This window comes from Lolium perenne, chromosome 1 (assembly GCF_019359855.2).
Source record: "Lolium perenne isolate Kyuss_39 chromosome 1, Kyuss_2.0, whole genome shotgun sequence".
NCBI classification, from domain to species: Eukaryota; Viridiplantae; Streptophyta; class Magnoliopsida; order Poales; family Poaceae; genus Lolium; species Lolium perenne.
This window is the reverse complement of record NC_067244.2, coordinates 46,915,386-46,940,053: the sequence shown is the minus strand read 5'-3', so window position 1 is coordinate 46,940,053 and position 24,668 is coordinate 46,915,386. Positions and strand designations below refer to the sequence as shown.

Sequence of the window (24,668 nt, the reverse complement as noted above, 5' to 3'; positions counted from 1 at the left end):
ATTTATTCAGTTACAGTTAGCGGATCACCACTACTCTCCCTATATATTCAAGGAGAACCTTCAGAAAAGGAGAAACTAGCTTTGTTATGAATAAAGAAATACATAAGAATCTGAATGCTTACAGGGCTAGTAATTCAACCGAATATGCAGGTAGCAAAGATGGCTGCATAGCCAACAAAAAATTGAAATTTCAAAGCAAGTGTAGATACGAAGTGACAAATGATTTAACCTTCAAACTCCATCTTGATCAGTCCTGAAATCTTGATTGGCAAAAGTCTTGATGTATGGTCATAACACCATCCAAACCATGGTCGCACCAACTATGATAAGTTCCCTTTATTCTTTTAGCCAAACCATGCAATCTCCGAAGAAGTATATGGGTTACATTACGAGATGGATATAGATTATAGGCAATTGAAGACTGGAAAAGTGGTGTTAGCAAAATTAAATGGTTGATTGTCTCAATCTGTCAGTAACTCAGTATAAACTATTAGCTAATTTATCTTCTGTCAATGTAAACCCCCGAGCATGAAACAAAGAATTTTTAATCTTTAATGGAACCTTTAAATTCCACAACCCATCACTCGCTAAGTGGCTATGTAACCTGTGAGTGTATCAAAGCTAGCTACGTACATTTGACAGAATGGATACAATTTTGCTGGACGTTGACACTAAAATCTCTCTCACATCTGAGAGTTGAACATCATTGAGCCTGCTAAGTAGCTCATACCAAACTACTAACTTACAATATGAAGAACCATCTCTTTGACTGAGTCATGTTCATTTAGAACACCAGGATACACTCACAAAGAGCAGCCCCGCATTACCATGTCCGGCCAAAAACGGTCCTGAGACCCTTCCTTGATGTTAGAAGTGTCAAAGCAGAAAAAATACCGCACTTCATCAATCATACCCAAAATTGAAAAAATCCTGACTCTCATTTAACTTGTGACCGTATGGTCCAAATAGTGGTAGATTTTCCCCTAATATTCCCCTTCCACAATCATTCTAAATAAGACGAGAAATATAAATAAGTCATTAAATTACCATGAGCAGATTTGCAAGAGCTTAAACAAAACAAAATTCCGAAGTGCCATATGGCTATAGCGTTGATTCGTTATTTCATTTTAACTAGAAGCATCACTTGCACATAGCAGTATTGAAATGCTATTTTGGCACTCATTTAGTTAATTTACAAGCTGTTGTACCCCCTTAAGAATGCTATGATGGCCATTAAAAAGTTCTGGCTAACTTTAAATTTTCATGTACAGAGGCTTTTCCTTCAGTATTGGCTGCATAGAGCGTCAGTGCTGCTTACTTGATGATTATCTCATTGATTCTTCGAACAGAAACATGTAATCAAGGAAAAAATGAGCTTGTACTTTGGTCATTATTTCATCCACTATTTCCATTAGAAAAAGGATTCACCAGCTAGATCATCCATGCTGATTAGACACAAGATTGACCTAGAGACTGAGCTCACTCATGGCAGCAATATCTTGGCCTTTAGTTTTGCCGATGTGAAGAATTTTAACCCTAACTTGAACAAGCAAAAATGACAGGTCTATATAATCTTCATGGCACTCACTCCATCATGATCACTTGAACTATTGAAGTGTTCAAAGGGCAAGTGGTGTACATAGTATCTCTTCATAAAATTTATGGGGTAATTCTTCAAGAAGTCACATGTATGCTGGGGCTTGCGATTGTGCATGAACTATCTATCCCGGTACCTCCTAGGCCTATTTCTCTGGTGCCAATTGCATCATATATACATAGTCTCTGTCAATAACTTGCTGTAATTCTTGAGCAAGAGAGGATGGCCCTCTTCATCTACTTCGGTTTGCTCACTTTTATCTCGCTCGCCTCTTTTTATTTGTCAACTAAAGTTGGTACGATAGGTGGAGTTATATAGTTAGTGTATACATGTAGTTATGTTGATGGGTGCAATTATATAGTTAGGAACAGTGAGTGAATTTTCTGGAAAACTAATTGCTTTCGTACTTACAATTTGTACTTATGTTGTTCCATAGAAATTCAGGGCTGTGACGTCAATACTTTTTTGTTGGTACATATACTTATGTGTACAACGTGAACGAAATAGAACGATGTAACATCTTTAATTCGATATGCTTTTAATTAAGTTACATGTAGGTGATCAACACTACCATCCCTTTATTTTTAGGTAAGAACTTCAGTTATACAGTTACATGTAGCTTCTTTTTTGAAAGAATGTCTAAGATGTCTTCTATTTTAGAATATTTAGAGGTTCAGTGTTCAATAGAGATTAGGTGGCAACCCAGATTTACATCTAGCAGAGGTTCCTGCGTAATGTATAATCACGCGTGAATGTATAATGCAGCCAGGTACAAGCATTAAGCAAAAGCAGACATGCGAGCTACCGAACAACAACCATCAAAACTACATCTCGAGTTCTGGCATCGTGAGAAAGGAAGGACCTCAGCCAAACTAAGTCACTCCTAGAGTCCAGGTGAGACTTCTCACGCAGTAACAACATAAAAAAAAAGAGATTTGGAAACTAATTTCAACAGGGTACCCCGAAACTGCAGATTATAGGGCTTGCACATAAGTTGATTAACTCTTCCATTTATGTACTTTCAGTGGCTATATGATACAGACATGCATGCACACACCGTGAGAAATGATATCGCCTCATCCAATCGCATGTATCCCCTCACAGAATTCAGTGGGCAATTCATGAATGAGAGCTAACAGTTGACTGCATGTGCATAAACCTATCCTGGGACCTCCCATGCTCATTTCTATTGTGCCAATTGCATCTACATCAATGTGATTCCTGTCTAAAAAATTATGGCAAACAGAGCATAGCCCTAGCAAATGCTCCTACTTTGTTCACTTTCTTGCTCCCTGCTCTGCTCAATTTCCACAGCTACTATAAACTGTGGGTGATAGGTTAAGTTATATAGTTGGCCTATGTATACTAGCCAGGTACTGAGCTAGTACAGGGACACCAACTTTCTGCAAAGCCATTTGCTTTCATAAATGTTGTTCTGTCTATCCTCTAAAATTTTAGGCAGTAACATTTGTCCCCAACAATAAATATTTCAACAGCTCATTTGGATATTATTTCATCACGCTAGCTAAGGAATATTGTTTCAATAGCCTCTATGTTTATTATCAAGCCCAATAAATCACAAAGAAACACAGTATTTGTCCACAGAATCCATAGTTCGTTAGTGGTGCAGTAAGTCTGTAGAGTTAGCCAACACCATAGTAATGCTCTTTGAGGGCATACCAAACAAACTGAAACGGATACAATCAAAAGAAATATGGTGGACAGTTGCAGGAACGCCACGTAAGTAATTGAGATCTCCAACCCAATTTGTTAGTCTGAGATGTCCGGCCTTCTAAAGTTGGTCATGAAAGAGCTGCCCCAAGATCCTAATTTCTAGTACGTGCTCATTGCTTCTTTTTTCATCCAAGTATTGCTCACGCCCGCTAAGAGTGATACCTTTTAATAAGGATGTAGCTGAGTACACATCAAATTTACCAAGAGCCCAAACAACCCGGTCTTTCTTATCGTCTAGGTGTATTGACTGCACAATAGTCCACCAATTTTACAACTTGCACCAACGGTTATTTAAATGTTAATATTCTCAAATATCAAACAGTTCTATGCACTCATGTAACGAACTACTCCCTCCGACCAATAATAAGTGTCGGGGGTTTAGTTGACTAAACCCCCGACTCTTATTATGGATTGGAGGGAGTAGTAAAGGTCCAGGGTTTAACAAAATATCAAATACCCTACGAAACATTACCTTCGAGGGTAAAGCTGATTCCCAAGTGTTGCTCCAAATTTGAACAGTTCCGTTTTTCAGAGTGGACTATATAAGCCAAGCCTCACTGAAACTTGTGCTTACCTCCTACACCACCTTCGAAACCTGTGAAGATTTCACAGGTCTAGCAGAGAACATATCACATAAACATAAACATTTTAGATGCAGGTACGACCCTCCTATCACTAAATGTCTAGATACACCCACACCAATTTGCACATCATAATTGTCGATAATGCATCTGCTGCCACATTGAACAAAAGGGAATATAAGCATTATTTTAATATTTCATGAATTATGTTTATTGATAAATGAAACTTTAACTTTAGTTAATTATAAACTAACTGCTAATACATGTTGCATGACAACTAATAAGGGTTAGAGATAGAATTAGAAGAACCAATCCCTCAGCATCTCACGTTATAGAGCAAAATAAAGTAATAATTGATATAGATGTCTCATAAATACACAGATAGTATGGTCCTGCAATATGTTTTGCCTGCAGTACTAGTGAAAATGGATCCACAAAGTGAAATTGGCAACTCTCTCTCTCGCTCTCTCTCCCTCTCCCTCTCTCCCTCGCTCTCTCTCCCTCTCTCCCTCTCCCTCTCTCCCCCTCTCTCTCCCTCTCTCCCTCTCTCTCTCCCTCTCCCTCTCTCTCCCTCTCTCCCTCTCTCCCTCTCTCTCCCTCTCCCTCTCTCCCTCTCTCTCTCCCTCTCCCCCTCTGCCTCTCCCTCTGCCCCTCTGCCCCTCTCCCTCTCTCCCTCTCTCTCTCTCTCCCTCTCCCTCCTTTTCACCAAAACACCATTATTAATCATGTCAGATGGAAGTCTAACATGGGGTGCTACAGCGCCTCTCAGAGCACCATGCCGCCCCCGCGGTGTCCCTATATTCTGATGAATTGGTCATCTTCCGACGACCTGATCCAGCGGAGCTCAGTGCTATCCAAAGCCATTTGGACATCATCTGTCGCGCCTATGGTCTTCTCACCAATTATAACAAGTCATTGGCAACACCGGTACGTTGATTCCCTGAGATTGCTACTGTGCTCGCAACTACCCTGGTCTGTCCAGTCTCAGAATTCCAGGTATCTTACCTTGGCATCCATTTGACTGTCAATAAGCCAGCTCTTCCCTGTTCGTTCCTATTGTTGCTTGCGTCCAGAGCAAATCAAATTGTCCAACTAGATCGTGTGATTAATGTCAAAAGGCAGGTGTCCTATCATATTGCTTTACTGTCGCTACATGTAGCTTAGTTAATATTTCTTGCGTACCATTAATTACTATAAAACTAACCCATAATCTCATATTCGTAGAGCAAGCAAACAAAAGCATATGTACAAGTTATGATTTATGCCCAAATCCTATATATGGGAACAATACAAGAAACGCCTTCAAATTTCAAACATAGAAACAAAGCCAAACAAATAATGTATGGTGTGAATTGATTTGTTTCAAGATTTGGATTGCATCGAATTTCATGTAGGGAATGTAACACTTAACATATTACTACCTGTCTACCTTACAGGACCATGCGGATTTTGAGCACTCAAGAACATCATGACTTAAAATAATTAACATACTGGACATTGTTGCAACTTGACAGAGTAGAAACAAGGTAAAACTATAGACCATGCACTCTGTTGACAATTTCCCATTTGCAATCACGTAAACTGCAGTAAAAATATATGAAACCGAAGTAGGACAAGAGCAACCATGGATGTGCTCAACAAATGACATGGAATAAACTTGTATTTCATCATGAGATTGAATCAAGTGATGATAGAAAATGTCTCAATTTCCTGGTGGATGACTGCTGGAGTGTTTATAGTTGGTTCAACTGACAAACAAATTTAACTGGTTTGCATCTTGCTTATTGACAGCCTTGTTTATCCTCTGAGTTTGAAGTTAGCTGTATTTCCCGATGCTTCCGTTGCCCAACACATTTAACTGACTGGTATGTTGCCTGGTGCATATATGGCCACAGTTTTGATTTCAGCCTCTGAGTTTAAAGTTAACTATAGGTCTTCAGAATATAACAAGTTACCAAGCTAATTTTAAGTAATACATTTAAGTAATACAATAACACGCCTTTATTCTTAACATACAATAGATGTTCATTTTTTTGCAGTGGTTCCACCCATAACTCGGAAATTGCAAGTAATTTCTTTTGCTATGGTAAATTGTAAGAGCTTTCAAATGAGAAAAAGCTATGGACGGTGCAAATGTTCAATCACTTCATTACAAATGTCTGGTGTCTGAATATTATGCTTTGGCATTAGATTAACTGCTTTCGGCAGAATTAAGGGGTCAAACAGAGAAGATGTCACTGCAAGTACAATTGCTATGGTTATTCTGTGTAGGTAGAAGATTAGTCCTTAGATCAACACAATGTAGTTAAAGCATGGAGTCTCAGATGCGTAGTCTGATCCTCAAGGAGTAAAACACAACCATTCTGCCTAAGTTCTTCTCTTTCAAGGAAATGTTAATATTTTGCAGAATGTATCACATATGTGTAGTTGGTCTCCTGATGTCTAGCAATCAAGACGTACAATAGACTGATATATAGAGGCAAACCAACACTGTTTGAACTGAAACATGGGCGCAACTTTTAGCAAAATGGTTTCTTTTCCTTCTTGACTACAGTACAAGTTAAGGATAGAAACTTGACCTGGGTAGATATACACTTCAATGGAACTTTTCTTGTAATCCTATCGTCTTCTGTACGTGGTCTCGTTTTTGCATGCCACATATATGCAGCAAGGCACTGGTCCTTCAAAACAAAATGGAGTGGCAAAAACAGAGATCAGTACCTTATGCTATGACACAAGATCAGCCCCTTACAGCCATATAGAAATATTAAGACAGCTGAAAATTCTTCTGTGCTAAATACAATAAACCAAAACAGATACTTAGAAATAGGAATGAAAACATAAGACCAATGAGTGAAGGATTATTTTATCTCCCAGCTCGGCCAGGAATGCAAGTTTTGTCTTATGTGAGGGCATGCATTTCTGAAATGGCAAATAGTCCAGTCTTTTTTTACTCAAATTTGGCGCTTGTTTAATTCAAAAGATTCGAAAAACACAGGAATATGAAATCCTTAGGAACTGAATGCCATGCTATGTCGAATCCTACAGGAATTTAAATGAGAGGAATGTCTAATAGAAGCTTTTGGTCGCATCACAAGAAAAACACATGACTTTCTTCAATCATTAAGTTCTTGACGTATTATCAGCAAGAGAGAGGAAAATGTCCATGATGTTGGACTCAATTGAATTTTCCTTTAAAATTGCATGAGAAGTTGTCCATATGGAAAATTCATATGGTTTACAAGGGAGAGACTTGTATAGTATCTCCCTATTAGGTGGGATCATAGGATCAACCCACAGAAAACATATTTTAAAAATGCAAAAAATCTGAAAATAATATATAACATTCCTATGGGTTGTGTTTACAACTCCCAAAAATTTCAGCTCAAAATTTGATCTACACTTGGAGAAACAGAAAAGAAAAATTCGACTATGAATAGTGACAGATCTGGTTGAATAGGATTTCACACTATTAAGTATTCACACCCAAATTTATCTTTTTGGTTCTCTAAGTGTATGTCAAATTTGCAATTTTTTTACCTTGCATATGTAACACACATGTGTGTTGTCATTTTTTTTCAGAATATTTAAACATGTTTTGTCTTTTCAAAAAAAAAATGTTCTCATAGATCCCATCTAAAACCTGATCCTACCTAAGTCTTCCCCTGGTTTGCAATCCTACAGATCAAACAAGAGCTGTAAATCATAAGTATAGTCATGCATAAAATCTACGGAATTCCTTCAAATCAACGAGGCCCTTAACTATTTGTATCGATGAAATATAACAATTTGTGTAAGATGAACAAGAGAATGTGTGTCTCGTGCGTTAGTAAGTCCTCCAGATGTGAAGACTACCAACCAGTACTGAAACCCTAGTTCTCACAAAAGAGACATCTCATTGTGTATATCTACCTAGGCCGCCCTTGCATCAGCATCATGGATGGAGCTGGAGTTGAGGGCCTTTTATCGACCTAAAAATGACGCCTTCAGATTTCTTCCCCAAGGGTCAATTTTTGTTAAGGAACAATATATATCCATTTGTATCAACATTTCAGAATACAAGGGAACTTCTTAATGGTGAGCTGAAAGCAGCACATGAAGACTATCGCATGTACCACTATTTATAAAATGCACATAAGCCGGTAGCCCATAGTACCTTAGTTATAACTCTTGCTGTAATGGCACATCTGCAAAGGACGTATTTTCATCTCCAAACCTATTTGATGGCACTGGTCACACTAGTTGCAAGGAAAATCACCAGCTAGGACAACATCGCACTCTCCGGCGAGATTTAAAGGAGCTCCGACCAAAGAGCCTCGCAAAAACTTGTTCATCGTATGCTTCTTATGAAGGCATCCTCTATATATCTTCCTTCAAAGAATCGAGAGTCTGCAGTACATTAACCAACTCAGGGTGAGACTGGTCAGCCATTAGAAAGACATGAACCCCATCCTGCAGTTCGACCCAACTACATCCAGGCTCTTTCTTCACCCACTCTTTGTTCATGTTCTCCCTGATCATCCAGGTCTCATGCCAATCTCCCTCCAACGCATGTATACTTGATAGAGCAACCCAGTTACTGTGGTTCCCAGGATCAAGCTCGAGTAGACGAGATGCTGCAAGCTGACCCAACTTAGCATCCCTATAGATTCGACATGAATTAAGCAATGCACTCCAGGCAGCAACACTGGAGTCAAATGGCATGCTCTCAATGAATTCAAGAGCATCTTGTAGGCAACCTCTCCTGCAAATAAGATCTGCCATGCAACCGTAGTGCTCAGGCTGCAGCTTAACCGAGCTCTGGCCATCAAACAGAACCTTGAAGTAGTGCCAACCTTCCCGAACAAGCCCGCCATGGCTACAAGCTGACAACACCGCAAGGTATGCTACTCCATCTCTTTTTATGCCCAAATGTGCCATCCTATCAAACATAGATACTGCATCTTGTGCACGGCCAGACTTCCCATAAGCTGAGATCATCGTAGTCCACAGAACAGAGTCCAGTGATGTTGCAGCCTTAAAGACAAGCTCTGCTGAGTCAACACAACCGCACTTTGCATACATATCCACCAAGGAGTTCCTGACAACCACATCCCACTCAAATCCACCACGAATAACCCGTGCATGCACCTGCATACCCTGCTTCAACAATGCCAGCTCCCCGCACGCACCGACAATTATGGCACACGAGAATCCATCTGCGCCAACCCCACAAGACACCATTGACGCAAACAACGCCACAGCCTCCTCTGCTTGGCCACTGCCGAGACACCCAGCCATCATCGAGTTCCACGCAACAATGTCCCTTGCCGCCATCACCCTAAACACTCTCCTGGCGTAGTCAACATTCCCGCATCTCGTGTACATGTCAAGAACTCCGTTCTCCACAACTGAATCGACGGGGCCATACATACTCATCTTCACAACCCTGGCATGAATTTCCTTCCCGATAGCAAGGGCGGCCTGGCCAACCCCGGCGCACGCGAGCAGCCCACCGGACAGCGTGTACCCGTTGGGAGCAACACCAGATTCCACCATGCGCCGAAAAAGGGACAAAGAATCAGTATGCAGACCCTGGTGGGCATGACCGGTGATGAGGGACGTCCAGGAGACCACGTCCCGGCGGGGCATTTCGCCGAACAGCGCGCGGGCGTAACCTGGAAGCCCGCAGCGGAGTGCAAGATGCGCGAGCGAGGTGGATAGAATGGCGGACGCTGAGAGGCCGAGCTTAAGGAGGAGCGCGTGGAGGGGCTTGACGTGGTGCGCAGAGCGGCCAGTGGCGGCGGATTTGATAGCGCCGGCGAGGGAGGTAGCGTCCCAATCCCACATCGGACAGCCTGCGACGCGAGCAACGGTGAGGGCTTGTTTGGTTGTTGGGGGCACGAAAACCAGTGAAGGATACCCCGATAGGGAATTTTGGGGTGCACCTGGTATCCCCAGTTTTTACGGGAGATATTTCCCTAATCCTCGTGTCTGTTTGGTTTGCAGCGAGGGAAACACTACGCACTGGCTAGCTGCCTCTGCCCTCGAGGAAGTGAAATTGGCGGATCCGTGCAAGGCAACCAGAGACGACGATGTGCTGAGGGTCGGAGTTGGCTAGTGGCGAAGACGAGGCAGCACCCGCCGGCCGCCGCACGGCATGGCGTGGAGTTGTTGGAGACGAGAGCGCCAGATCTTGGAGAGTTCATGCGTTCTCCGCGCGGAGGAGATTCGTCAGAGCAGAGGAGGGCAATCCGGCGGAGGAGAAGGTAGAGGGGAGAGAGAGCCTCCGGCCGCCGGAGGGGATGGTCGCGAGCTCTCAGCGACCCAGCATCGTCGTCTCCCTGTCGCGCGCGAGAGAGAGCCGAGTCGCGGATTTGGTTCCCCACCTCTCGAGTGGTGGAACGTTCTCCCGGGGATGAGCGCGGAAACGACGGGGAAACTACACCGTATGAGCAACCAAATGGCCACGTGAGCTTACCCGGGTCGATTGGACCCGGGGTTTGTTGGGCCAGGGAAAACGAGCGAAACCGCTGGGAAAGTATGCAACCAAACGAGCCCTGAAGGGGGAGAATTAGGATGGGCTTTTCGGTCTGCTCTGGGTGCACACCCCATTTCGAGAGAACCAGGCGATAGCATTTTTCTTCATCTATTTTTTTCTTCGGATTGTAACGCTTAGTTTGCTTACGATGAAATAGTACATAGTATGATTTTGGAACTCTGAGCACACCATGGTAACACATGTTTATCCAGTGAAAACACAGCTTGCGTGGTTTTAAGATCGCGAAATCATTGTAGACGCCTTGACACCGATAAATAATTGATCTTGCTTAGACACACCACGGTGAAATCAAACATGAAGTCTGATCCTAGCTAATTCGTTGATGATACAACAACCACCACATTGATCATAGCAATCTTCCACACCTTTTGTTGTTGATCCTCCCCAAGACTATGACTTCTCATAAGGAGATGCTCCTCTTTCACAAACCTCCTATAACAATAATTATTCGTCCTCCTCTACTCCTATGTAGCTCCTTCCTCCCTCATATACCCAGATACAAGAGCTCCTACAATGGACATGGTATTTTTTTAACGGGGAGAGAATGGTCTCGACTGAACCAGATGGATGCCTTTATTTGGTAGCTGGGTACATTTTACATATATGACCCTAGAAAAATAAGAATTACAACATAGTACTGGAAGATTGCACAAAGGATCTTCGAACAAAAGCAGGAAAAACAAACAAGTATTTGGTCTTCTACACCGGACCTGAGACTCGACCGCTGGCAAGCTTAACGCCACTGTGGACATACCACATGGGGATGAGAAGATGTTGGATGCCGACATCTCCGAAAGGGGCCTCCTGCTTGTGACGGTAAAGCACACGTCCGTTGGGAACCCCAAGAGGAAGGTATGATGAGTACAGCAGCGAGTTTTCCCTCAGTAAGAAACCAAGGTTATCGAACCAGTAGGAGATGAAGGCCACGTGAAGGTTGTTGGTGAAGGAGTGTAGTGCGGCGCAACACCAGGGATTCCGGCGCCAACGTGGAACCTGCACAACACAATCAAACTACTTTGCCCCAACTTAACAGTGAGGTTGTCAATCTCACCGGCTTGCTGAAAACAAAAGATTAAACGTATGGTGTGGAAGATGATGTTTGCTTGCAGAAAACAAAAGAGAACAATGATTGCAGTAGGTTGTATTTCAGATGTAAAAGAATGGATCGGGGTCCACATTTCACTAGTGGTGTCTCTCCAATAAGATAAATAACATGTTGGGTAAACAAATTACAGTTGGGCAATTGACAAATAGAGAGGGCATAACAATGCACATACATATCATGATGACTACTATGAGATTTACTTAGGGCATTACGACAAAGAACATAGACCGCCATCCAGCATGCATCTATGCCTAAAAAGTTCACCTTCGGGTTAGCATCCGCACCCCTTCCAGTATTAAGTTGCAAACAACAGACAATTGCATTAAGTACTTTGCGTAATGTAAACAATCACTACAAGAAAGCATTGATGTTTTATCACTACAAATATCCTTAGACAAAGCATTGATGTTTTATCCCTACTGGCAACAGCACATCCACAACCTTAGGGGTTGCTGTCACTCCCCCAGATTCAATGGAGACATGAACCCACTATCTAGCATAAATACCCCCTCTTAGAGTTACAAGTATCAACTTGGCCAGAGCCTCTACTAGCAACGGAGAGCATGCAAGATCATAAACAACATATATGATAGATCAATAATCAACTTGACATAGTATTCCATATTCATCGGATACCAACAAACACAACATGTAGCATTACAAATAGATGATCTTGATCATGATAGGCAGCTCACAAGATCTAAACATGATGGCACAATAGGAGAAGATAACCATCTAGCTACTGCTATGGACCCATAGTCCAAGGATGAACTACTCACGCATCAGTCCGGAGGCGGGCATGGTGATGTACAGCCCTCCGGTGATGATTCCCCTCTCCGGCAGGGTGCCGGAGGAGATCTTCTGAACCCCCCGAGTTAGGGTTGACGGCGGCGGCGTCTCTGGAACTGTTCTGGTATTCTGGCTCTTGGTCCTAGGGTTTTCGGGGACAAAGGAATAAATAGGCGAAGGGGTGGAGTCGTGGGAGCCAGGGGGCTCCCTCACCACACCTTGGCGCGGCAGTGGGGCCCCCCGCGCCGCCCTATGGTGTGGGCCCCCTGCTGGCCTTCCTCGACGCTTCTTCGGTCTTCTGGAACACTCTGTGGAAAATAGGGCCGTGGGCTTTTGTTTCGTCCAATTCCGAGAATATTTGTAAACTAGCTTTTCTGAAATCAAAAACAGCAGAAAACAGGAACTGACACTGCGGCATCTTGTTAATAGGTTAGTCCCAGATAATACATAAAAACATTATAAAGTGTGAATAAAACATGTAGGTATTGTCATAAAACTACTAGCATGGAACATAAGAAATTATAGATACGTTGGAGACGTATCACCTCCCCACAAGATCTTAAAATCCAAGTGCACATGGCACCTAACTAAGTGTGCAGCGGCCTCCCTTACGACCAATGATAACTCCGGCACGAAGACGTCGTTGTTGATGAAATCCGCCATAGCTTTCTATAGCCACAAGTAATTCATCAGAGCATCCAGATCTTGGGGACACCCTCCTCCGTCTCCACCACAACAAAGATGAACACCAAGAACCGGATCTCCCTGAGCTTATTGGACAAGCCTCTACCAGATTGATGCCTCCCCTTCCTCCTCCTTCTCCATGGAGAAATCGTGTAGAAGCTCGCTAGCCGGCCCAAGCCGCTACTCGCAAGTGATCGGAATCAGCCTCCATCAACCGGCATAAAGCCAAAAGCCATATAGGCAAAACAAGGTCTAACTCGAGATGACATACTGAGGAGACCCGACCGCCTCACCCATCCCTCTACTACGAATGATAGGATCAGCAAAGGGGAGGCGGAGGCGTTGTGCGACTCTCAAGGAGCTAGGTAGGAGAGACAAATAGAGTAGAAGAATAAGAGTCTGCGATGGACACAATGTTGGATCTTAAATTGGCATCCCCTATGCCCAAGCTCAGAAAATATGTTGGAAAGAGGAGAATGAGTTTGGCTCACTAGATCCGGCTTGGGGGAGAAGTTGGACGACATAGATTTTCTTCTAGCAAGACCAAGGTGGCGGTGCCTTCTGGTGCATCTACGGCGGTGGGCGGCGCTAGTAGGCGTTCAATGGGCTGGTGGAGGATGGGGCTTCTCGGTCCGGGGGTGTTGTGACCACGATGTTGGCCAGCGGGAATGAAGCGGCGGTGGGGATAGATCCAGTAGGTGGATGGGCAGCACGGCGCTTCTGGTGGCCTTTTGATCATGCCAGGGCAGGGGGCCTAGGCCCTTTCCAAGCCCATCAACCTCGACCTCCAGATCTAAGGGTGTCGGCTGCCATGGGGCATGCAGGTTGCCGATCTGGCCGAATGAACCTTGTCTTGTCGTCTCTCAAGTTTCGTAGAAACGCCATCTGTCTTCTCCTTCAGCTATGTGGTGTGTGCAACTTGAGCGTCGGGGCGAAAGCCCTGGAAGGTGGGAGTCCTACTAGTTGGTGGGAGTGCCATATTCTTTGGTGCTGGTCATTGTACATGGTCGTAAGGATAGAGTGGTGCTGGCAAGCAATGCGCTATGGCGGCAGTTTGGTTATCATTCGACTTTTTGCACCCCGTGCAGAAGGAGGAGAGATTATGCCGGCGGGAAACCTTGCCCGTTTGGGCCACGGTGGTGATGTCCACTGAAGGCGTCATTGGTGCTCCTCTCGGTCCTCTTACGTGTTCCGGGTGAAAATCCAAGATCCTCGGATCAGGCGGTGGCGGTACTCTTGTGTCATGATTTTCTTGAAGGCACCGTCTTGGGTTTCGCAGTGTGCAGCTCTCTCATGGTTATTTGGTGGAGTTGCAATGCTTCTTCAGACAGCTTTGGCTATTCATTTTTCTCTCTTCGGCAAAGCTTGATTCGTGCTATGCACCCACCATTTTCCCCTTTGGATTCTGTCCTGACAACGGTTTGTTGGCGGTGGTGTGGTCAGTTCCTTGTGGTGGTCACCTACTGGTGGGGTTTCCTGCAATGGTGCAATAGTCTCATCGGCGTGCATCGTTCGTTGGTTCGCTTGTGCTCTATGGTGAGCGCCGGCTGAACAACTGCGCCCGTCCAGCTCATGCTCTTCTTCGGGGTAGTCTCCGTCATGGTCATGCCTGATATTTCCGTTGTAGCCTCTTTGGTAGGTCGGTTTCTATCTTATAAGCTGAGTTCAACATCTTGTATCATTTTCGTTGTTAGGCGTTATTAATTTAACGTAGGACCGTTGGTCTTTTATTCAAAATAAATATATAGCAAGGCCGAGGGCAAGAATCTTGGTGGCAAATGTTAGCATTCTTTGGATAATTTTTGTATGTTGTTTAAGTTCATTTGACATGCAATTGTTTGCTGCGTGATTCTGGATGTCTGAGACAATTGTTGTGTTCATGCTGCAAGATTTGAACATTTGCATAGCATTAGATCGATATGCATGATCACGGAATAATAGTATAGCATTAGATACGATCGATCGCATCGATCCTACTGGCAAGTGCACATCGGTCGATTATTGATGCATGGTCATGGATGCTCTCTTTCGTCCTCTTTGATGAGTGCAGGCAGGTAGTGTTGTGCAAGTGTGCAGAGTCTACTGGCATGGAGCGCATGTGCATGCATGCTGACCAATATCATGCAGCTGCAGTGCAGCACTGCACCCGATCGATGATCTGTAGAAATTCTGTTCGTGTTAATAATTAATTAAGTTTACGTGCTTCATGCGGAATCTCTCTCTTGTCAATCGTCGTGTCTTGTGACAAAAATCTTGATCCGTATTCCACTTGTCAGCATCCACTGACCACTAATATATATAAGATAAGATGCTACCTTCTTATTCTATTTTATTATTCCGATCCTTGTCAATCAATCAATCAACTGAGGAGACCGACGTATTACCCAATGTTATTATCTACGAAACACGACGGAGCTAGATCATATCGACTGATCGGCGAGGTCCATCTCGACTGATCTACCGGCTACGATCAGGCTGAGGACCTGTTTGACTGCATCCTTACGTTCTCCCGCCAATAATGTTCGTACTTACGATGCAGAAGGTCCTTTGCAGAACTGCAGGGGTGAGTGTGATCCTCGTGCTAGCTAACAAAGACATATTGGTGAAGCCAGCTGTGCGGTTAGTTACAGGTACAGTACTCGTGAAGCTGGAAATTAAGCTACAGCAAGCTAGCTAAAAAGGTATTGTGAATTGTGGAAGAGTACATGCAGCGGCGAATCTAGGATGTGATGGGGTTAGCTTAAATAATAAAGCACTAGGCTAAATTGATGTAAACATAAAAAAATGATCCATTCTTTCCTATATAGTTAAGATCCATGCATGAATTGATAGCATATAAACAAGAGCTAGAAAATATGAAACAACGAGATACAAAGAGAAATTAACTCTCCACTATAAAATCATGCGCCAGACATAAAGTAATTTGCACATCGATACTTGTGAAGTAAGTAATGTATGACGTGTTGCAGATGGCGATATTGATTAGCGTTCAAAGTATTATATGTATTACTAAGTTAATGTAGTACAACTATTTTCCTAAAAATAAAAAATTCAAAATAATTTTAAGGCTTTGAAGCTCTTTATTATGTTAGCATCGTCTATACTTATGAATATCTCTGACTAGGTAAATTAATCAATATATTACTAGAATTAATCAATTATCCTCCATTAGCTTCGGAAACATCTTAGTTTGGTCATTAGTGATTGGGTCATGATTGGGCATGTGCTCCCGTATGCAGCGAAACCCGGGTGGCCATACAGATAGGTCATAGATGAAAATCCTAGAATAGCTTGTTTACGTCCTTTTTTTCTGCATTAAAATTGAGGCTTCTATCCATACCTAAATGCATCAAGTATGCACACTTGATAAATTTGCGCAAAAACTGGATAGTGGGCTCACTAGCAAGCCCAAGAATGGTACGGTGTTCAGCATATTTTAGCTAGATGTTGTGAGTTTCCTCTACGGGTTATGTGAAAAAAGGATACCCAATATTAATGGGTATATGTATTGAAAAAAAAAACATCAAATGCAGGATGAACTCCTGCCTCTCTCTCTGCATTAAAAAGTAAATCGTTCAGCTTTACCGCTTCAGAAAAATCTCAGACAGTAGTATCTTTGTTTTCTTCTGATCAAATTCAACGCATTGGCTTATATTCAGCGGGCGCATGATTATATCTGTTCCCTGAGTCCGTGACTCGATTGCTGAAATGAAGATCTGAACTGTTCCCGTTACATACGCTAACGCGTGCGGAATGCGTGCATATCCCTGTCCGCACTAGGATTACACAGCCGGCTTACTGCATATATGGAGACAGCTAAACAAACTTTTCTTATCAAGATTAGTTACGTGCCTCCCTATATCAAGTTCTTAACTGCTAGCTTGCTAGAATAATTGAATGCATTTCTGTTGCTACTGGTTATTAAATAGAAAAAATGTGGTTATTAATTTGGACAAAAAGAAAGATAGTGTCCTAGATTTTTTTTAGAGTGAATTTCACTTTTTACCCTATAGTTGCGCATTTGTGGCACATATTACCCCATTTAGTGCAACTTTTACAAAAAAAATATCCCATCTAGGAGTTTTTAAACATGGTTTTACCCCAATTTAGCGTTTTGTTTGTTTTTGTTAGATAGAACCGGCGTATTTCGCCCAAGTGGTGCGACAAAATGTGTAAATATCGGAGGCCCTCATCTACGATTATGTCCAGATTTCTCTTATCCGATTGTTTTATTCCTCGTCTCGTACTGATATTTTTGAAAGTAGGTAATCACCTCATAGCTTGCCCAATGAATACGCCCTAGAAATCGAGGGTCCAAATATTCTAAAATGCATAATCTAGATGATTTTTTATTCAATGTGGCAATTAGTGTCACAACGGTAGAACTACGGGGTAAAAAGTGAAATTCACTTTTTTTTTGGGGGGATTAAGTGCCACACCTCTGAAGAAGAAGCGCACGGTGCAGCTGTTGACGATTTACCTGTTCAGCTGGTCTAAAGTTTGGATGTAACCTCTTCTGTTTGTATGATTTGTGCTATATGCCCTTCTAGATTCAGGTTCTGGTTTTGTGAACTCAAAGACAAAACTCGCTCTGCTTGATACTCTTGGTTTCTTCGGTATTGGGGTTGTTGAATTTTCAAGTAGTAGGGAGGTGGGACTCGGGAGTACTTGGGACTCTGACATCTTTCTACACTACAAAAAAAATGGACAGGGAATGGACCCAAAGGACCTGAAAATTGCAATAGATAAGAAACTGCATTAGATAAGCAGTGAGTACATGATTACAATAAAAAAAACCCGATGAAACAAAAAATTATAGTCCAATCCTCACACTTTGCAAACAGGACCTGAAAGAAAAATAGGAAAAAGCAATCAGGTCCATCGTCTTCACTGCACCTCCTCAGAGACGTCAAGGCGCAAGCACCATGAACGCCACCGGGCTGTTCCGCTTGGAGTGAGGCTCGCTGAGAACCCTGCACCGAAATCAATGATCCTCCGTATCGGCATAGCAGCCCGGAGGAAGAAAAAGCTAAGATTCATCATCCAAGTGTGAAATGTCTCGCTGGCCAAGGATAACATTGGCGAAGAAGCCCGCTGCACTCTTACGATAGATCACAGCTTCCGGAACACATGCATCATGTACTCCATCTTCCCACAAAGCCTAAGATCCGAGTAGCTAGACGACATCTTTTCCCCGTATGTCTTGTCTCCATGAAGATCCGGATAAAGTAGAAAGGCCTCCAAATCTACCCAAAATCGAGGTTTCGTCATAGCCCATGAGCTTATTAACGAAGTTGTGGCCTAAATCCGCCCCCAAGGCCTTTGACCACTACAAATAATCACCAAGGAGCAAAGCCAGCAACCACGAAGCGCTCACACCCGCCATGGCCAAGCTCCACCAGACAGAAAAAAGGAAACAACTACAACACAGCCCACGGCCCGCCCAGAAGCCCAACTAGAATTCCTAGGCCTGGGCCTAAAAGTGTTGACCTGATGGTCGGGCCAGGCTGGGCCTGGGTAGTCCAAATGAGCGCATTAGGGAGGCCCCGACCTATGGCCCACCAAGTTTAGGAGTTTTTGGCGAGGCCAGGCTAGGCGCATGGGCGTAGTTTTTTCTACTCGGGCTTTCTTTGGCCCAGCCCAAAGCCTGGCCTGGACCGACATACGGGAGCTGAATAACTATAGCCATAAGGCAAAGGAAATCCTAAAACTACTTTGTATAAAGGGGAGGGGGTGGCATCCTAATCTATCCCTATAGAAGCTAGCACGAGCAACAGCGGAAACAACGATCTGATCCGGTAATGTGTGGACAACACTCTAAGGGTCGGTGGGGGAGAGGAGAGGAGAAAGGTCGGGTTCTATTCTGATGTGTTACTACTTACCAACTGAGTCTATATTTTATTAGTGACAAAATATTTTTCTTATTTATAGAGGTACATTTCTATTCAATTTATATCACCATCTATGATCTAATGTGTCTTCAACATCTAATATGCCACACTCTTTTTACTATTTAAAGCTACACTATAATTCAATGGTTATCTTGCAAGCTAATAATTTCTTTGGCGGTGGTTGTAGATTAAGAGGACCCAAGACATATCTGTAAACAGTAAACTGACTACCTGCAAAAAACAGTAATTAGTTATGATGTAAACATGACCAGTACACATCCCGCGTAACCCCCTCCACGCGCATGACTCCACTCGTGCCTCACCTTTTACTGCCTTCTCGCGCCTATTCTAGGGCATCATCCTCCCCTCCCCTCCCAAGTCATCATGCAAACTGACACTATCCTTGATTTCCTAGTGTTTATGATGTTCCTAGATTTTTTGTAGAACACACTAAAACACAAACGCTCACAAACACGCACATAAACTCATCCCTATGAACACTCGCACATCCTACCATATGAGAATCATCGAGAGACTGAGGCGGTGAGTTCTAAGATTGACGAAGCCAATGGAAAACTCTTGCCTGGTGGTTAAAAATGCCTGACGTCTTCGCAAAAGTTCAATTAGAGTTAGTATTTTACATAATTTTGTTGTGAACTTGGAACATTTTAACGGAAAGATATGTATAAAATTTGAAGGGATGATAAACCGACGCCTTCGCAAAAGTTCAGTTAGAGTTAGTATTTACACAATTCTGTTGTGAACTTGGAATATTTTAACAGAAAGATCTATATAAAATTTGAAGGGATGATAGAACCACACATCTGGAAGCAGAGTCCTCTCCCATATTTGATTCAATTCTATGCACCTTGACATTAACTGTTTGTAACTTTTAGTACTATTGGGATCTCTTTGTATCTCCATACCTCCTTTACAATAAACTCTATGTTGTGTTGCGAAACAATGTAACGACAGCCTTGCTAGGATACGCTAGTCAAGAATAAGCCTTCACACACGGTTAAAATGGCATATCGTCACACGCAGTAAACCTTACTGTCACCATGTAAGAGTGGACGATGCTTCTTTATAGAGCACCCGGTTTATTTAACCGTGTGTGATGGGGCCTCCAGACGTAAGTTTTCGATTCCCAAGCCTCTGAATTCTTCCAGCCAACATACTTGATTCCAGGCGAGGAGGCACTTACCATCGTTACATCTCTCCTTCAGCCAACTGAAAGCCACGCAGACTTTTCTCCAGTTCTTCAAAAAGCCACACTGGCACTTGGTGACCAGCACGTGATGTAGTAGTCGTGCCGCCATGACTGCCTGGACGAGGACCAGCCTTCTCGGGCGTGCGATCTTCCCTCGCTGCCACGCGGGAACGATATGTTCAGAGGCATCAAGCATCGGTTGCCACTGCGCCTTAGTGAGAGGACACAAGGCTAACTGAAGGCCGAGATATTTTATTGGAAAAATTCTTGATAGGGTATTGCAGTTCCTCCTCCAATAAGACTAGTCACAATGGGAAGTATTATAGACTAGTATCATACGTATGATATAACCTACAATGTATAGTATCATGAATTAGTATTATAGTTTCATCATATTTAATATTTTGTAGAATCTCAATGCAAATGTGTATACAAGATGTGTTTGTCACTAAAATTTCTAGTTTTACGTGCTATGATATGATATCTACTATGATATTAGTCTCACATCTCTCCTCATTAATTGATATGTCACATAAGATTTTTGCTTATATGGCATACATGATACTACCTATGATACTCCTATTGTGGCTAGTCTAAAAGTGGCAGATGTCTTACAGTAGTTAACATGTAGACCTGAAGCATGTCCTATGGTGATAGGCTAGTCCTTATCAATTCAGTATTAACTAGTTACCTATGTTTATGTTGTCCTTCCTACAGATACATGTTGGGGTAAGGAAACGTTTGGACTTCTATAGACCTAGGTTATTTTGGCAGTCCGACGAAAATAAGAGAAAATATAGGCTCACAAAATGGAACATCGTCAGCTGACCCAAAGATCAAGGGGGCTTAGGTATCGAGGTTCTCGAAATCAAAAACAAATATTTATTGAGTAAGTGACTCTTTAAACTTCTTAATGAAGACGGGGTGTGGCAAGAACTGCTACATAATAAATTCTTAAGACAGAAAACCTTATCTGAGATGTAGGCTAAGCCTATCGATTCTCCTTTCTGGAAGGGATTGATAGAGGTTAAGGAGGAGTTTTTTCTAGAGGTTTTTTCAAAGTGGGTAATGGAATGAGTACCCGTTTTTAGGAATATACATGGTTAGAAAAAACTTCGTTAGCTCAGCAGTATCCATCTTTGTATAATATTGTACATCACAAGAATGTAACAGTAGCTCATGTGTTAGCTCAAACCTCTCTGAATATTATACTTTTGGATGGGTGTTGAGTGGTAACAAATGGACCTCATGGTTAGAATTATGCCGAAAACTGATGATAGTAAACTTGAATGAAGAGAATGATTGTTTTGCCTAGGGTCTGACCTCCAAAGGTTTATTTACGGTGAAGTCTACGTATGAGAATCTTATGAGTGACCATACCCCTTTTCTGAGAAAGTATCTCTGGAAGGTTAAAGTTCCTTTTAAGATAAAATATTTTCATGTGATTTTTGAGTAACAAGGTTCTGTTAACTAAAGATATTTAGCTAAACATCACTGGAATGGGTGTATGAAATGTGTTTTCTGCGGGGACCAGGAGACTATTCAACACCTTTTTATTGAGTGTCCTTTAGCTAAGCTTCGTTGGCGTACGGTTAATTTCACTTATGATCTTCCGTCTCCAACCAATATTACTGATATGTTTGGTAACTGGTTGAATGGAGTAGATAGACAATCTAAGGCTTTTATCCGGATTGGGGTTTCTGCTTTATGTTGGTCTATATGGAGGGTTAAAAATGATATTATCTTTATTTTAACAAAAAAAATCTTTTCACTTCTTGCAGGTTATCCATATGGTGTCACATTGGGTTCAGCTTTGGGCCCTCCTTTCGCCGGAGGGACAGCGGGATGTCATGGTTTCTGGATGCACACGGCTCCAGATGGTCACTGAGGATATCTTATGCCAGACTGCCTGACGACATACTAGAAGGCTATGTTGATGCGTAGTCATAGTATGTTTTGCTTTTTTTGCCGGTTGATTTTTGTATCAATTCTTGGCAATGCTTGAGTTGTAAACATTTTACCGAATTTGAACCCTTTTTTATAAATGACCGGTGTGGATCATCACAATGCAGAAGCTGGGTTATATCCCAATTTCAAAAAAAAAAAGACCTGAAGCATGTCCAAAAACATCCAGACATTTCCTCACCGGATTAGATCGACAGCTTCTGCTCTGCTGATAGGTGATCGACATTCATCGGCGTAGATCGACAGCTTCTGTATGTTGCACTAGTGGAAAACTGGGCAATAGGCCCGGTCCATTTGGGCCTTTAGACCCGGTTCCTGAACCGGGACCAACTAGGCGGGACTAAAGGGGGTACCCTTTAGTCCCGGTTCAAAGATAAACCGGGCCTAAAGGCCTCAACACGTGGTGCGACCAGGGAGCTCGCGCTGGAAGGGCTTTGGTCCCGGTTCGTGGTACGAACCGGGCCTATGTTTCTCTGCCGCGGCAGAGAATTGCTATTTCTCTGCCGCGGCACAGATTTGGGCTGTACCAGCGTTTCTCTGCCGCGGCAGAGAAACGATCTGTTTCCTTGCCGCGGCAGAGTATCAGCAATGCATATATATATCATTCAAGAAACCACAAAAAATCGTCATGAATATATATAGACATCGTCAACAGTACACGACATAGTCAACACAGTACACGTAATGCATGCATATTTACAATACAACTTTTCCTGAACGAATATCCTCCGCCGTCACGATCTTCCGATAGTGCTCTCCACCTGGGGTAAGGACCTCGGTAATAAAGAATCCCGCGATTTCCTCTTGAATTGCTTTTATTTGATCCGCTGTTATGAGAGTGTCCCGCAGGCGTGTCATCTATATTTAAAAAAGGAGATCAATATATGAATGGAACTCAATACAATAGATGGTACTAATTAAGATTAATTGTGAAAATTTGTTATCGTACACGAGTGTGGTGTATTTGGGGATCCCCACCCTTGGGACAGGACATGTCACGCATGAAGGTGCAGACGTAGTATCCACATAAGTTATTCCATTTTTCCTGCCTCATACACTTTACGAAAAAATAGTTCGATCAAACTAATAATCAAGCATCGTATTGAAAGTAAATATCATATATAAAGTTTCACGGACATAGCTATATATATAGTACTACTTACAGGGTAATCTCTAAATGTAAGCTCCGGTTTCCATTCACCCGGAACAGTATTGATGAACCGTTTCCAAGCCACTTGACAAAAAATAATGAGTAAATGAGTAATTGATTAGTTGATGATATCTTCGAATTAGAGCAGATGAAGATGCCAATACGAAATTGATTGAAACTACCTACGGAGGATGGCAGCCATGTCCGCCCATTCCGCATATTCTTTACGTTTCGAGTCCATGACGTTTACGACTCCAAGGTGAAGATCAATGATTAGGAGAATAAAATGGAAACTGCACAAGCATAGCTCAATGATTACGAGAATAAAGTGGAAGGTGCACAAGCATAATGTATGTTATATATAACACTCACTTGAAGTTGTAGGGAAAGAATATATCCTCTTTGTCTGCTTGCTTCTATAAAAACATTACGATGTTGTCCTCTGTGTCCTTGGCGAAGTCTTGAACCGTAACTTCATGAACTGTGTTTGGGTCTATGAACCCCAGCGGTAGGAGCTTGCCTCTTTTGTATTCCAGCTTCTTCATTCTGCATAATTAAATGTATAGCGTACACAAAGAATATAATGAGGATAATTGTTAGTGCAAATGAATGAGCTACAAACTTAATTACACAAATAAATCACTTACAGGCAGTAGCAACTGATGACAGCTTTGTCGAGGGCGTCTTGATTGAATAACTGAAACAGTTCTTCTACGTCAATGTTTATCTCGTCTTCCCCCCGGAAGTAATGCTCATCTCTAAGATACACCGTGAGGTAGCGATCACCTCTTCGACAGGCTTTCAGGTACCATTCATGCAACCTTCGCATCTGAGTCCCTAGACGCGCGAGCTCGCCAAGTTTGACGAGATCAGATCCGTATCTATACTTGTTTACCACTTGAGCCGTTGGATAGTAATCTTCGTACTCAACTGATGCTCCCTGAGCTCTAGCCGCCCGTTCGATCATCGATGCCGTCTCTGGATCATGATATGGCTCCACGATGAAGTGGGGTGCGGCCCGAATGTCCCGCTTTGTCCAAGCCGGGCGACTTTTTTTGCTTCTTTCATCGCTTTAGAGGACTGTCCAAGAGAGCGGTCATAATCAGCTCTCGGCTCTGGTCTCTTCATTCTCGTCTCGGCAAAGTGCTTCACTGCTGCGGTGGAATAAACATCTTCTTCGGCGCAGTTGCAAGAAACGCCTTTTGCTCTTCAGTCTGCTCATGTGGCAACAACTCTGGAGTCTGTTCCCTCATTGGAGTTGATGATCTCTTCGGAGCTGTAGGAGGTGCCGCGGACCGCTTCCTCTTTTGCTTAGGTGGAAGCGGCGGAGTCTCCTGACGAGGAGGAGGAGGCGGCGGAGTATTTTCACGCGGAGGAGACTGGTCATGGATAGGGGAATCATCATCGCGCAGAGGAGAATC

The 24,668-nt window shown here is 42.9% G+C and overlaps 1 protein-coding gene across 3 annotated transcripts; it reads right to left on the bottom strand.

The window, feature by feature from the left end:
- Positions 1–4,689: 4,689 nt before the first annotated feature.
- LOC127348713 (pentatricopeptide repeat-containing protein At2g13600) lies at positions 4,690–10,332 on the bottom strand. Of its 3 annotated transcripts, none has more exons than XM_051374648.2 (3): positions 8,069–10,332; positions 6,492–6,593; positions 4,690–5,786 (listed from the first exon to the last, which is right to left on the bottom strand). In XM_051374648.2, the coding sequence occupies exon 1, from the start codon at positions 9,739–9,741 to the stop codon at positions 8,272–8,274; it is 1,470 nt and encodes a 489-aa protein (XP_051230608.1). In that variant the 5' UTR covers positions 9,742–10,332; the 3' UTR covers positions 4,690–5,786; positions 6,492–6,593; positions 8,069–8,271. The 3 variants fall into 3 exon arrangements, with proteins under 3 accessions (XP_051230608.1, XP_051230614.1, XP_051230603.1); XM_051374654.2 differs by having other exon boundaries at positions 6,492–6,587; XM_051374643.2 differs by lacking the exon at positions 4,690–5,786 and having other exon boundaries at positions 6,385–6,593; positions 8,069–9,749; positions 9,840–10,332.
- Positions 10,333–24,668: the final 14,336 nt, after the last annotated feature.